This window comes from Schistocerca serialis, chromosome 1 (genome assembly GCF_023864345.2).
Source record: "Schistocerca serialis cubense isolate TAMUIC-IGC-003099 chromosome 1, iqSchSeri2.2, whole genome shotgun sequence".
Taxonomy (NCBI): Eukaryota; Metazoa; Arthropoda; class Insecta; order Orthoptera; family Acrididae; genus Schistocerca; species Schistocerca serialis.
The window spans coordinates 605,022,237-605,038,748 of record NC_064638.1 but is presented as its reverse complement, the minus strand read 5'-3'; the positions used below and the strand labels follow the sequence as shown (position 1 = coordinate 605,038,748).

Genomic DNA, 16,512 nt, shown 5'->3' with positions numbered 1-16,512 from the left:
CAGCATTCAGTCTGGAGCATAGTCTCCCTTATAAAATTCCTCCATGATCCCCTATTCAGTGCTAACATTGATGCCTCTTCTGATGTTAAGCCTATCACTTCAAAATCATCCTTAACCGAATCCAGGTATCTTCTCCTTGGTCTCCCCCGACTCCTCCTAACCTCTACTGCTGAACCCATGAGTCTCTTGGGTAACCTTGCTTCTCCCATGTGTGTAACATGACCCCACCATCTAAGCCTGTTCGCACTGACTGCTACATCTATAGAGTACATTCCCAGTTTTTCTTTGATTTCCTCATTGTGGACACCCTCTTGCCATTGTCCCCATCTACTAGTACCTGCAATCATCCTAGCTACTTTCATATCAGTAACCTCAACCTTATTGATAAGGTAACCTGAATCCACCTAGCTTTCGCTCCCATACAACAAAGTTGGTCAAAAGATTGAACGGTGCACAGATAACTTAGTCTTGGTACTGACATCCTTCTTGCAGAAGAGAGTAGATCATAGCTGAGCACTCACTGCATTAGCTTTGCTACACCTCACTTCCAGTTCTTTCACTATGTTGCCATCCTGTGAGAATATGCATCCTAAGTACTTGAAACCATCCACCTGTTCTAACTTTGTTCCCCCTATTTGGCACTCAATCCATTTATATCTCTTTCCCACTGCCATTACTTTCGTTTTGGAGATGTTAATCTTCATACCATAGTTCTTACATTTCTGATCTAGCTCTGAAATATTACTTTGCAAACTTTCAATCGAATCTGCCATCACAACTAAGTCATCTGCATATGCGAGACTGCTTATTTTGTGTTCACATATCTTAATCTCACCCAGCCAGTCTATTGTTTTCAACATATGATCCATAAATAATATGAACAACAGTGGAGACAGGTTGCAGCCTTGTCTTACCCATGAAACTACTCTGAACCATGAACTCAATTTACCGTCAACTCTAACTGCTGCCTGACTATCTATGTAAAGACCTTTAATTGCTTGCAAAAGTTTGCCTCCTATTCCATAATCTCATAGAACAAACAATAACTTCCTTCTAGGTACCTGGTCATACGCATTTTCTAGATCTATAAAGCATAGATACAATTCCCTGTTCCACTCGTAACACTTCTCCATTATTTGCCGTAAGCTAAAGATCTGGTCCTGACAACCTCTAAGACGCCTAAACCCACACTGATTTTCATCCAATTTGTCCTCAACTAATACTCACACTTTCCTTTCAACAATACATGAGAAAATTTTACCCACAACACTGATTAAAGAGATACCTCTGTAGTTACAATCTTTTCTGTTTCCATGTTTAAAGATTACTGCTTTCGTCCAGTCTGATGGAACCTGTCCCGACTCCCATGCCATTTCAATTATCCTGTGTAGCCATTTAAGACCTGACATTCCACTGTATTTGATGAGTTCTGACTTAATTTCATCCACCCCAGGCGCTTTATTGCACTCCAATATATTGAGCATTTTCTCCACTTCCTCAAGTGTGATCGTATTTCCGTCATCATTCCTATCCCATTGTACACCAAAATCTGAAACATTACTCATCATATTTTCACCTACATTGAGCAACTCTTCAAAATATTCCCTCCATCTGCCCAAGGCATCAACAGGATTCACCAGCAGTTTTCCTGACCTGTCCATAATACTTGTCATTTCCTTCTTACCTCCCTTTCGAAGACTGCTAATTACACTCCAGAATGGTTTTCCAGCAGCTTGACCCAAAGTCTCCAACCTGTTTCCAAAGCCTTCCCAAGACTTCTTCTTGGATGCTGCAATTATCTGTTTGGCTTTGTTTCTTTCTTGAACATACCTTTCTCTGTCTACCTGAGTTCTACAAGGTGCAGTCAAGCTCTAAGGCCTCCGAATTTTTTTCTCCGGACTGGAAAGAGATAGAAACATGCGCATTGTTTTAAAATGAGGCCGCATTCATTGTCAATACGTCCCAGAGATGGCAGCACTGTACGGCAGATGGAATTTTACCGCCAGCGGCGAGAATGTTAACTGTTTTAAATACTTAAAATGGCGACGTTTTCCTTACTTGAACAGTGCGCAATCATTCCTTTTCTGAATTTGCGTGGTGTGAAACCAATTGAAATTCATCGACAGTTGAAGAAGACATGTGGTGATGGAGTTATGGATGTGTCGAAAGTGTGTTCATGGGTGCGACAGTTTAATGAAGGCAGAACATCGTGTGACAACAAACCAAAACAACCTTGGGCTCGCACAAGCCGGTCTGACGACACGGTCGAGAAAGTGGAGAGAATTGTTTTGGGGGATCGCCGAATGGCTGTTGAACAGATAGCCTCCAGAGTTGGCATTTCTGTGGGTTCTGTGCACACAATCCTGCATGACGACCTGAAAATGTGAAAAGTGTCATCCAGGTGGGTGCCACGAATGCTGACGGACGACCACATGGCCGCCCGTGTAGCATGTTGCCAAGCAATGTTGAAGTGCAACGACAGCATGAATGGGACTTTCTTTTCGTCGGTTGTGATGATGGATGAGATGTGGATGCCATTTTTCAATCCAGAAGCAAAGCACCAGTCAGCTCAATGGAAGCACACAGATTCACTGCCACCAAAAAAATTTCGGGTAACCGCCAGTGCTGAAAAAAATGATGGTGTCCATGTTCTGCGACAGCAAGGGCATAATCCTTACCCATTGCATTCCAAAGGGCACTACGGTAACAGGTGCATCCTACGAAAATGTTTTGAAGAACAAATTCCTTCCTGCACTGCAACAAAAACGTCCGGGAAGGGCTGCGCGTGTGCTGTTTCACCAAGACAACGCACCCGCACATCGAGCTAACGTTACGCAACAGTTTCTTCGTGATAACAACTTTGAAGTGATTCCTCTTGCTCCCTACTCATCTGACCTGGCTCCTAGTGACTTTTGGCTTTTTCCAACAATGAAAGACACTCTCCGTGGCTGCACACTCACCAGCCGTGCTGCTATTGCCTCAGCGATTTTCCAGTGGTCAAAACAGACTCCTAAAGAAGCCTTCACCACTGCCATGGAATCATGGCATCAGCATTGTGAAAAATGTATACATCTGCAGGGCAATTACATTGAGAAGTAATGCCAGTTTCATCGATTTCAGGTGAGTAGTTAATTAGAAAAATAATCGGAGGCCTTAGAACTTGAATGCACCTCGTAGCCATTTTTGATACACCATCTTTTTCCTTTTACAGGTTGCCTTGACTGTGTCATTCCACCAAGCTGTTTGCTTCATCCTACCTTTACACACTACTGTTCCAAGACATTCTTTAGCCACTTCTAGTACTGTGTCCCTGTACCTTGTCCATTCCTTTTCCAATGACTGTAATGCCTACATTCAACTAACTGGTACCTTTCTAAGATCACTGTTATGTACTTGTGCCTGATTTCCTTATCCTTAAGTTTCTCCACTCTTATCCTCCTACATATGGACCTGACCTGCTGCACTTTTGGCCTCACAATACCAATTTCACTGCAGATTAAATAGTGATCAGTGTCATCAAAGAATCCCCTGAATACACGTGTGTCCCTCACAGCCTTCCTGAATTCCTGATCTGTTATTATATAGTCCATGGCAGATCTGGTTCCCCTGCCTTCCCAAGTATACCGGTGAATGTTCTCATGTTTAGAAAATGAGTTTGTGATTACTAAGCCCATCCAGAAATCCAAGAGTTGTTTCCCGTTCCTGTTGGCCTCCATATCCTCTCCAAACTTACCCATAACCTTTTCATACCCTTCTGTTCGATTTCCAGTCCTGGCATTAAAATCACCCATGAGCAGAACACTGTCCTTGTCCTTTACTCTAACAACTATGTCACTGAATGTGCCATAAAAACTATCCATCTTATCTTGATCTGTCCCTTAACAATGAGAATATACTGACACAATCCTAATTTTTTTGTTAGACACTGTCAAATCTATCCACATCAGTCGTTCGTTTACGTATCTTACTGCAACTACGCTGGATTCCATTTCTTTCCTGATTCCTGCTTTGACTCCTGACAGGTAAACCTTGTATTCTCCCACTTCCTCTTCTTTCTCACCCCTTACCCGAATGTCGCTAACAGCTAAAACGTCCAACCCCATCTTACTTGCAGCCTCTGCCAACTCTACCTTCTTCCCAGAGTAGCCCCCATTGATATTAATAGCTCCCCATCTCGTTACCATTCGTTTGCCGAGTCGTATCTTATGAGTCCCTGGTCTGTCAAATGGAGGTGGGGCTCCGTCACCTCCAAAGGTCTGAGGCATTTTGTTCTGATTATTGCCAGCATCATATTTAAAGTCCCAGGGAAGCAGGTTGCTAGCCTTACTTGCCCCGGGTCCCATTGGGTTTTACCCCTAACGGCTGAGGGACTAACCGGTGGATTTGGTAGTCTTTGCCGTCTGAGCACAAAGGTGACCAGGACTCAGAATATGTCTGAGATGCCCAGCCTTATTCCAATGTAACTGGTATCCTGACTGTCAGGACCACTTACTTGGCCACTCATACATTGCCCGTGGTTCACGAACTAGGACATGACAACAGGAACCCACACCATGAACCACAAGAAATAACTTCCATAATAAAATCTTTAAAAACAAAGCATTCTAGTGGTTACAATGAAATATCAACAAAGTTAATTAAGGCATGTTCTTGTGAGTTTAGTACAATTCTGAGTTACTTGTGTAACCAGTCAATTACGACTGGGACATTTCCTGACTGGCTAAAATATTCAGATGTTAAGCCTCTATTCAAGAAGGGGGATAAAGAGATACCATCAAACTACAGACTAATTTCACTTTTGCCAGCATTCTCAAAAATTTTAGAAAAAGTTATGTACAGGCAGCTTCTCAACCATCTGACCACGAATAACATATTATCAAGAACACAGTTTGGATTTCTGAAGGGTTCTGATATCAAGAAGGCTATTTACACCTACAGTGAAAATGTGCTTAATTCATTAAATAACAAGTTACAAGCAGCAGGTATTTTCTGTGACTTGTCAAAGGCATTCGATTGTGTGAACCACAACATCCTTTTAAATAAGTTAGAATTCTATGGTGTCATGGGCAGTGCTGCAAAATGGTTCAAGTCATACCTCGCTAACAGGAAACAAAGGGCGTCAGTGCAAGGGGCTAGTGAATTAAGTCATCAGTCATCATCAGAACGGGAAGAAATTACATGTGATGTCCCACAAGGATCCATCTTAGGGGCATTGCTTTTTATTGTGTACATTAATGATCTCTCATCAGTGACACCTCCAGAAGCAGAGTTCATTTTGTTTAGAAAGATCTGCTAATGATATTTTCATGGCTATTAATAAATGGTTTAAAGCCAACTCACTGACATTAAACTTCGAAAAGACTCACTGTATGCAATTCAGAACCTGCAAGAGGTTTCCACCCAGCATATGCATAAAGTATGAAGAAGAGCAGATAGATGAGGTTGACAGTCTTAAATTCCTGGGATTACAACTTGATAGTAATTTCAGTTGGGAGGACCACACCACAGAACTGCAGAAACACCTTAACAAATCTGTATTTGCAATTCGAGTGTTAGCAGACATAGGTGACATAAAAATGAAAAAGCTTGCATACTTTGCCTACTTTCATTCCATAATTTAATATGGTATAATATTTTGGGGTAACTCTTCAAGTCAAACAAAAGTTTTCAGAGTCCAAAAGCGTGTAATATGTATTATTTGTGGAGTAAATTCATGGACGTCCTGTAGAAACCTCTTCAAAGAACTGGGTTTACTAACTACTGCCTCTCAGTATATTTACTCCTTAATGAAATATCTCTTTTTCCAACAAACAGCTCAGTTCATACAAACAATACCAGGAACAAAAATGATCTGCACAAGGACTTAAAAGCACTTACTTTAGTTCTAAAAGGGGTCCACTACTCAGGAACACTCATCTTCAATAATTTTCCAGCAAACATAAAAAATTTAGTTATTTCTCACTGTCCAAATCCTTGGTCGGGATGTTCGCATGCAGGTGGATACTGGTTCTGCTGCCACTATCATCAATTCTCAGACGTATCTTCAGTTGGGTTCTCCAATCCTGTCACCTGTCACTAGGCAATGACAGACTTACAATAAACAGAAGATTTCTCTCTTCAGACAATTTAATGCAGAGGTATCTTACAAATCTGTCATTCGCACTGTTCCTATATTTGTGGTCGACCACAGTAATGCAGAGAATCTTTTTGGTTTCAATGCCTTTCGTGTTTTTGAGTTCTCCATGGATGACTCTGTCAATATCGTCTCTGATGCTATTCCTTATGCTCAATTGGATTCCTTGTCGATGACATTTTCGTCCCATTTTTCTCCTGGGTTAGGCCATGCAAATGACTTTGAAGTTCATGTCACGCTCAAACTCACTGCTCAGCCTAATGGCCAATGCATTCGGCCCATTCCTGTGGCCCTTTGTGATCAGGTCAAACGGGAGCTATATCGTCTGACTGCTTCAGGGGTCTTGCTTCCTATCACTTTCAATGAGTGGTCCTCTCCTGTCATAGTCGTTGCTAAGCCAAATGGTGATATTCGTCTCTGTGGCGATTTCAAAGCCACTGTAAATGCTCAATGCCTTATCGACACTTACCCTATGCCTTGACATGAAGAATTGTTCACTAAACTTGCTTGAGGCCAGTATTTTTCTAAACTTGACCTGTCAGAAGCTTATCATCAACTTCCTCTCGACGCTGCTTCCTGGCAGTTTCTGGTCCTTAACATGCCCTTTGGCCTCTATCAATACCAATGGTTGCCATTTGGGCTTGCAGCGCCTGTGCTCTCTTTCAGCGATTCTTGGAACAATTATTGCTCACTGTCCCTGGGTGTATAAATTACCAGGACAATATTGTTGTCACTGGTTCCACCACTGACGAACATCTTCAAAATCTCTGCACACTTTTTCATGTCTTACAGTCTGCCAGTCTTAAGTGTAATCTTCAGAAATCCAAATTTTTTCAGGCATCTATCACGTACATGGGGTTTCAACTCTCTTGGGATGGTATTCGTCCACTTCAGCAAACTGTCACTGCAATCCATGCCCTTCCTCACCCTACATCTGTTAACACATTCCGGTCGTTGCCCGTAGAAACTACGAGCGCGCATTTATTGCCGTAACAGTCGGCGCTCGGAGATTCTCCGAGCGCCGCCTTCTCGATTATTATTTCAGGTTGCGGCGCATTATATCCGTGCAGTGACATCTGGAGTTGAGTGTTTTGGTCTTGTAGTACATCGGACAACTGCTAGATGGTGTTCCTGCATCCTCTAAGCGCTATGTCACTGAAAAAAGGCGCCAAAACAATTCCCGCACATTCACTCTTGCAGTGTGCTTATGTAGTTGTCTTTATCGCAAACGTTTGTCGTAAAATGGGGGACAGTTTGACTGAAGAGGAAATTCTGAGGCTGCTGGAAGAATCTGGATCTGAAATTGACGATGATGGATTTCAAACTGAAAATAGTTCTTCTGAAATAGATGGTAATTATAATGGTCAGTCATTGTGTTTACGAATCACAATTATAATCTCGGCAGTTTCACTGACTTATGTCATTTATTTCGAAGGTAACAACGAGTGGTCCGAAAATGAAAATGAGCCATCAGACGTATTAGATGAGTGTGAAGCTCCCATTCAAAAAGGCAGAGGCAGAATACAACAACAGCAGTCCCAAAACAACGTTGTTGAATGGGTAAATGATGATGTCCTACAACAATTACCGCTCTTTGAAGGCGTAAGTAATGTCTTGGCACCTTTGAGCGCCGAAAGCACTGAATTTGACTGTTGGAGCGTCTTTATTGACGCAAATGTCATCAAAAATATAAAGACAGAAACAAACCGATACGCTGCAGCAACAATTTCCAAAATTGCGGATGCAAAATAAAATAACTTCCAGGTCGCTTTGGGCCAATTGGTCTGCTGTGAAGCTACATGAGATGTATCAGTTTTTTGCTATAATTATTCACATGTGCCTTGTACACAAACCAAATATTACAGACTATTGAAGCAATGACCTAATGCTAGATTCCTCCTTACCTGCAAAAATCATGAAAAGAGACAGATTTAGGTCAATTTACTTTATGCTTCATGTAAATAACAACGACAATTATGTACGAAGGGGTCAACCAAACCATTATCCTATACACAAAATCCGACCTTTTTTTGATAACTTTGTACTGAAAAGCAAGAACAGTTTTTCTCCTGGCGAGAATCTCACAGTTGATGAAGGTGTATGTCCATTCAGAGGGAGAATTCGATTTCGAGTATGTATCAAGAACAAACCGAGCAGGTATGGTATAAAATTTTTCATTCTAAGTGATTCAGCAACAGGATATGTTTTGAACTGTGAAGTATACACTGGTGCAGGTGAAAAAGACAACAGTGTAGATTCAGTGGTGCTACGTTTGTGCAACAGTTATCTTCGTAAGGGTCATACATTGTACATGGACCGCTTTTATACTTCTGTAAAATTATTTGAAAAGTTGTTTGATGAGGGCACATCTGCTGTTGGCACAGTAATGAGAAACAGAAGAGGCCTACCACAGGAATTCAAACAGAATAAACTAAGAAGAGGTGAAATCGTATTCAAGAGAAAAAATTCCGTGCTAGCACTTCACTGGAAAGATACTAGGGATGTGTTTGCCCTTTCTACCAAACATAGAATGACAAGTAGTGTTACTAAGACAAAATCCAAGGCTGGAATGGTAGAAAAACTGAAGCCTGATCTCATACTTGATTATAATAAAAATAAAACTGGTGTTGATCATGGAGATCAGCTGGTGACCTACTATTATTTTCAACGACGAACAATGAAATGGTGGAAAAAGGTATTTCTTCATGTATTTATGATGTGCGTGGTCAATTCTTACATTCTGTACAAGAAACTTCGGCCTGTCTCTCACAAACGAACCAGCTTGTTTACTTTTATGGTGAACCTGGGAAAACAAATACTGGAGAAATCCGGCGAAGTTTTCAATGAAAATGAAAAGCAGGGTTCAGCAGCAAACAGGCTAACAGCAAGGCATTTCCCCACTCACGTCCCATCGACAACAAGCAAGAAATATGCATCAAGATATTGCATTGTTTGCTCTGAGAAGGGCGCACGGAGTACTGGCAAACGAGTGAGAAGGGAGACGAGATGGTGGTGTGAAGAATGTAATGTATGATTGTGTCTACCTGACTGTTTCAAGCAATATCACACAAAGACAAATTTTACTCAATGAAAAGAGTTGTAAAAATTCAATGAAATAATTTTGTACATTTATTTTATAATAAATTCTGATTTCTTGCAATTTCAAACTTTTTTTCTACCTCTGAATCATCTAATTTTCAAAATATAATAATTCTGTAAATATATGATATCTTACAAAAACTTTAAACAAATGTTTAGATATAGGATGATAACACACACATCAGTTAAAAAGTTTTGCTTTCCTTCATTACCTTTTGGTCAGGAGCCATGTAAAAAAGGCGCAAAAGTCTATGACTTCTGAGGGATTGCAGTAGTATCTGTGGCCCGACTGCAATGTGTTAAGGAACTGCAGGCCTTCTGGGGCAAAATGGCATACTATCACAAGTTTTTACTGTCTGCTGCTTCGGTGGCTCAGCCGTTGCATCACCTGTTGCATAAAAATGTGCCTTTTCACTGGTCCGCGTCATGCGATGCGGCTTTCCAGAAATTGAAGACTATGCTGAAACAGGCCCTGTGCCTGGCTACTTATCAACCTGGCCAACATCTTGTTCTTGCCATGGATGCCTCTCAATACGGGGTTGGTGCAGTCCTTGTGCACTGTTTATCTGACGGTTCTGAACAACCCATTGCTTATGCCTCCAAAACGCTCACGGATGCCCAACAAAAATATTCTCAAATTGAAAAAGAAGCTTTAGCTATTATTTATGCTCTTTGTAAGTTTGGTGTTTTTCTCTATGGATCCAAATTTCATCTTGTTACAGATCACAAACCACTTGTTTCCTTGTTTCATCCATCAACGTCACTACCCGACAAGTCTGCACACCGCCTCCAGCATTGAGCTCTTTACTTGTCTCGTTTCAATTATGAGATTCGTTTCCGGCTGACAGCTCAACTTGCAAATGCTGATTCACTGTCTCGCCTTCCCATGGGTCCTGATCTGGCATTCGATAGGGATGAACTGTTGTGTTTCTACCTGGGTGTTGCCGAGCAGTGGGTTCTGGACGGGTTCCCCATCACCGAGGACCGGCTGGCAGCTGCTACGGGTTCTGACCCTACCCCCTACTGGGTTTTACGCTGTATTCAGAAGGGTTGGACAGATCGTCCATCTGCTAAGACTTCTGATCTGTTGTGGAACTACTATGCTTTGCGTTACCGCCTCACGGATAGGGATGGTGTTATCTTCCTTTCTACCAACAATGCTTCACCGCGTGTTGTTGTACCTGCGTCTTTGCATGCTTTGGTCTTACACCTCCTTCACCAATGGCACTGGGGTGTCTCTCACACAAAATCTCTGGTGTGCTGTCATGTGTACTGGCTCGGCATCAACTCTGAAATCGCACACACGGTCGCTGCCTGCGGCCCTTGTGCATCACAGGACGCCGCTCCGAAGGCATCTTTGTCACTGTGGCCTTCACCTGAGAAGTCCTGGGAGCGTATTCATGCTGACTTCGTGGGACCTTTTTTAGGTACTTATTGGCTTCTCCTTATTGACGCCTTCTCTAACTTTCCCTTCATTGTCCGTTGTACGTTGCCTACCACCGCGGCAACCACCAATGCTCTAGCTCGCATTTTCTCTTTGGAAGGCCTTCCCTCTACCCTTGTTACTGATAATGGTCCACAATTTGCCTCTTCCAATTTTGCGGATTTTTGTGCCCGTCACGGTGTCATGCATGTCACAGCCCCTTCGTTCCATCCACAGTCAAACGGTGACGCTGGATGACTGGTCCGTAAATTTAAGGCTCAGACGAGGAATCCTGACTTCTTCTGCTGATGATGTGCTTCTCCAATTTCTGGCTTCTTACGATTTCACCCGCATGGGCAATCACAGCCCGGCTGAGCTCTTACATGGCCAACAGCCCCGCATGCTACTTCATCTTCTGCGGCCTTCCACCTCACGGCTGCGGGTGCCTTCGCTTGGCCAGTTCACTGCTGACGACCTTGCACGAGTACGGGGATATGGCAGGCGGCCAAAATGGAGTCCTGGCCGCATCTTACGACACTGTGGCCAACGCCTGTATGAAATCCAGACGTGCACGGGTGTTGCAATGCGTCATTCAGACCAGCTTCGTCCTTGTGTGCTGGCAATGCCTGTTCCGGATGCCGCTACACCACCTGCGGCTCTACCTGACACTCGGGATACTGGAATCTCTCATTACTCACAACGCAGTCCTCTCACCATCATATCGGAGCCAGCACAAGAACTGATGCCACCAGGAGACGTGCCCATGCAGGAACCAGATGAACATCATCTGTCAGAGAAACTCTACTCGCCTCCTTCTCCTACGGATGTGGACGCATTGCCCATGTCTCCTTTTATAACAACCGGACTTGCCACAATGGGCTGATTGGTGCATGGGGCCCCAGCAGATTCGACCCTCATGTCTCCTGTCATCTCGACCCGTTATCATCGGGGACATTTCCGTCCGTACGGGAAGCCTCCTCCTCGAGACTTAACGGCCAGTCAAACAACACCTATAGACGTTAGCAATCTACAGGCCACCTCCATCAAGACCTGTACAAAAAATTCAAAGGGAGGAAAAGTGTTGTGACTCGCCGATCTTTCAAAGTGCTGCCACACATTTACGCACATCCTCTACATGCGGCACTGTCTGCCAGCCATGCAGCAGTGGCTACTGGACTTGGACTCAGTTATGATTTGACTGTTAAAGTGTACACACCTCTTCCTCTGTTTACTTGATCCGTGACTTTCATGTATTGCGTCTTCCTTGAAATATATTTGTTCAACTTGAAGTTATTACATTATGAGGGGAAAGAAAAAAAAAAAAAAAAACAGCTCCATTATATGTTTCACAGTAATTTTGAATTTTTTGTAGAATATCATATTTGCCATTGACTGTAGAGCTTGTTTATTTCACAATTGCAGTTTTAGCTTAAGGCCATTATGAAATGGCACAGTAAAAGACTGTGCTTCAACACATGTCAGACTTTAAAATCTTCTGACATGTGTACATATAATCATCAGAACAGAGCCTTTTCACTGCAAACAGTGTGTAATAAAATCAATTTACTGCAGTTTATGTAAGAATGTGAACACTGGCAATATTTCACGTAATTTACTTTATTTTATGATGTTCAGACCTTCATGCCCTTTCAATGCTGCTGTATTCTTTACAGTGAAAAGGCTCAGTTCTGATGATTAATGCATATATCTCAAAGGATTTTGAAGTTTGAAATGTGTTGAACCAAAATTATTTCCAGCACCACCAGCCTTAATGCTAAAATTGCAGTTATGACATAAACAGTCTCTACAGTCAATGGTGAACATGAAGACCTTTAAAAAATTTCAAAAGAATAGGAAGCAGAAGTCATTACCCATGGGGAAGTTTATACAGTCACGTAACATCATAAAAATTGCATTCAAGAAAAAATGTCACATTTATCGGTATCAAATCAAAGACTTCTACAAGGGTTGACTGAAAAGTAATGGCTCCACCTTCTTCAACAGTTGGCAGAATTGGTATGAGGCAGGTACTGGCTTGTTCTGTAGCCTCTTCTCTACAGCTCCAGTTGGCATGAAGCCTTAGCATTGAATGGTTGTGTTGTTACAGTGTAAAGTATGGAACCCTCCATAGATGGTTGGTCAATGCGATTTAAGTAATGTGCAGTCACTGTGTGTCATTGTGTAAGTAAATTTAAAGATGTTGAGGCAGGAACATCTGACCTGCATGACAAACAAAGAGTTGGACATCCTGTGACAGCAACCACTGAGTTTCACAAGCAAAATGTTGACTCATTGATTCAGGACAATCATCGTATCACTCAGAAATTGTAAGCACTATTGGCATTTCACAAGAACGTCTGGGTCACATTATTGCTTTGCTTGGCAAACCACACACTTCACATGGCACCACAGCAGAACTTCAGAGACTGAATCTCACCACCGTACACACTTGGCACAGTCCAGATTTAGCACTGTCTGACTTCCATCTGTTGCTGATAATAAAAGACAATCTGGGGTACACCATTATGCTTCTGATGAAGACGTTGAGAGAACTGTGAGACTGTGGTTGCAGAAACAGAGTGTCGACTTCTTCCATGACAGCTTCAGAAAACTTGTTCATCGTTGGCAGAAATGTATCCAATTGGCTGGTGATTATGTGGAAAAGTGAATATTGGTAATTAAAGATCACATTCTAAGAATTATTTCTGAATTTGATTTATTAAAATATTCCCATCCAAACCCAATTAATGAAAGTGGAGGCATTACTTTTCATTCAACCCTCTTATATTCGTATGTGATGCTGGAGGAATCTGCATGACTTTCTTAGGAGAGGTAATACTTGCCAAACACAGGACATACCACGAAATTTTCACTGGGAATGCTGGTCTGACAGTGCAAAAATGGTATCAAGTGCCCTATCACCTCCTATCAGTGGTGGAAGAAAGTATTCAACAGTACTTAGACTCCAGAATCATTCAGCCATCATCTAGCCCCTGGGACCCATCTATAATAATTTTGCCCAGAAACCCTGTTAATGGTAAGAAAACTATCACTTATGTGCTATATCAAGCAGTGTATAAAGTGTATGAAATGAGAATATCCTTAATTTCCTGTTGTGCCTTAAGACAGGCATATAACAGCATTTTTAGGGCTCTCAGAGTTGTATGAATTTCTTAGAATGCCATTTGCTTTGAGGAAAGCACCCAGTGCATTTTAGTAGTTTGCAGAGTTATTGTTAAGGGGCGTGAAACAAACCACATGTCTGGCTTACTTAGACAGTATCATTGTCTTTTCACAAACATTTGAAGAACATATTGAATGGTTATGTTATCGTGAAAGTTTTGTAGATCAGGCCACAATTACTGTTGCAAACCTTGCCTGAAGCCTTGGAGTAATTTTAGATTATTGTGTTCAACATTATGGGACCCATTCTGCAGGTAAACAAGTATATTCTGTCCATTGTTGAGCATTTTTCATGCGATTTTGTATTGGTTCCAGTTACCAAAACGACAGCAGAGACAGTGGCAGTAGCCTCAGTCACGCTCTTAGTGTTGCCTTTTGTAAGTCATGATGCTATTATCATGGGTGTTCACATTTAAAAAAAATAAAGCTGTCAGAATCATATTAAGAAGAAAAACACGAAGAAACTGCTTCAAAAGACTAGGCATCTTAAATATTTACTCCTTGTACTTATATAAAAATATACCCAAGAGTATATGTTACCCAAGAGTATATGTCTAACATATGATGACAAGAAGATAGAAGAAGTGGACAGTGTTAAATTCTTGGGATTACAGCTTGATAATAAATTCAACTGGGAGGAGCACACCACAGAACTGCTGAAGCGTCTTAACAAATCTCTGTTTGCAATGCGAATTTTGTCAGACATAGGGGATATAAAAATGAAAAAGCTGGCATACTATGCTTACTTTCATTCCATAATGTCATATGGGATTATTTTTTGGGGTAATTCATCAAGCCAAGCTAAAGCTATCCGGGCACAAAAACGTGCAGTAAGAGTTATATGTGGTGTGAACTCAAGAACATGCTGCAGAAGCCTGTTTAGGGAACTAGGGGTACTAACTACTGCTTCCCAATATATTTATTCCTTAATGAAATTTGTCATTAAAAATATATCACTTTGACAAACCAACAGCTCATTTCATGGAATCAATACTAAAAATAAGAATAATCTTCACAAGGATTTAAAGTCACTTAGTCTTGTACAAAAAGGTGTGCATTATTCAGGAACACACATCTTCAATGGCTTACCAGCAGCCATAAAAAGCTTAACAACCAATGAAATTCAGTTTAAGAGAATATTCAGTTTAAGAGAATATATGTTGACATTAATCACTGGTTTCTAGCCATTTCTTTGTCACTAAACTTTGAAAAAAACGCACTACATGCAGTTCAGAACTTGTAAGGGGTGTCCCATGAGTATATGCTAACAAACGATTACAAGCAGATAGAAGAAGTGGACAGTGTTAAATTCTTGGGATTACAGCTTGATAATAAATTCAACTGGGAGGAGCACACCACAGAACTGCTGAAGCGTCTTAACAAATCTCTGTTTGCAATGCGAATTTTGTCAGACATAGGGGATATAAAAATGAAAAAGCTGGCATACTATGCTTACTTTCATTCCATAATGTCATATGGGATTATTTTTTGGGGTAATTCATCAAGCCAAGCTAAAGCTATCCGGGCACAAAAACGTGCAGTAAGAGTTATATGTGGTGTGAACTCAAGAACATGCTGCAGAAGCCTGTTTAGGGAACTAGGGGTACTAACTACTGCTTCCCAATATATTTATTCCTTAATGAAATTTGTCATTAAAAATATATCACTTTTTCAAACCAACAGCTCAATTCATGGAATCAATACAAGAAATAAGAATAATCTTCACAAGGATTTAAAGTCACTTAGTCTTGTACAAAAAGGTGTGCATTATTCAGGAACACACATTTTCAATAACTTGCCGGCAGCCATAAAAAGCTTAACAACCAATGAAATTCAGTTTAAGAGGAGCCTAAAGGATTTATTGGTGGCCAACTCCTTCTACTCCATTGATGAATTTCTTAGTAAAACCAACTGATTTGTGTATAAGTACAACATAACTTCTGCACAATTTCAGTGCAGTAATGTGTTCATTGAAAATTTGTGTGTGTGTGTGTGTGTGTGTGTGTGTGTGTGTGTGTGTGTGTGTGTGTGTGTAAGTATAATCTAGCTTCTGCACCATTTCAGTGCAGTAATGTGTTCATTGTAAATAAGTACTACAGTAGTTGTATTACATGTTTATTACCTTATAAATAAATAAAAAACTTTTTTATTTTAAATTCAGTGCATTAGCATTTGTAAAATGATTCTTAGTGTTCATTAAAAAATGACGATCATTCCACTTGGGACCTGTGGAATGGTACATTAGCTTATTTGTTTTAGTTGTAATTATTTGTCGTGTATTGTTGTTTTTCTGACATGTTCCACATCCTGGAGGACCTCCTCACTATGGATCAATTGGAATGAAAGTAAATCTAATCTAATCTAAACTGTATGATTAATGGAAAATCTCATATATTACTGTTTTATATGTACAAGTATGTATAATTTTAAAAATTAATATTTTTAAAAATTAATAAGTGCAGAACTAATGCCCTTTCACACTAAAGTTAATGACAGAATGTAATGAGTTCATGAAATGATTGTAAAAATGTTATTTTATTATGTGAACAAGACATACAACGATTGGGATATGTATTTGCCATACATTTTGTCCGCTAATAACAGTACAATTCATGATTTAGTGGGGGGTGCATCTTGAAAAGTAAGATATGGACACCGTAAGTTCTCTCTTTGA

At 40.9% G+C, this 16,512-nt stretch overlaps 1 protein-coding gene across 1 annotated transcript; it reads left to right on the top strand.

Moving 5' to 3' along the window:
* Positions 1-8,018: 8,018 nt before the first annotated feature.
* On the top strand, positions 8,019-9,167 carry LOC126418642 (piggyBac transposable element-derived protein 4-like). The gene has a single exon (XM_050085545.1). It carries the CDS (start codon positions 8,019-8,021, stop codon positions 9,165-9,167), a length of 1,149 nt encoding a protein of 382 aa, XP_049941502.1.
* Positions 9,168-16,512: the final 7,345 nt, after the last annotated feature.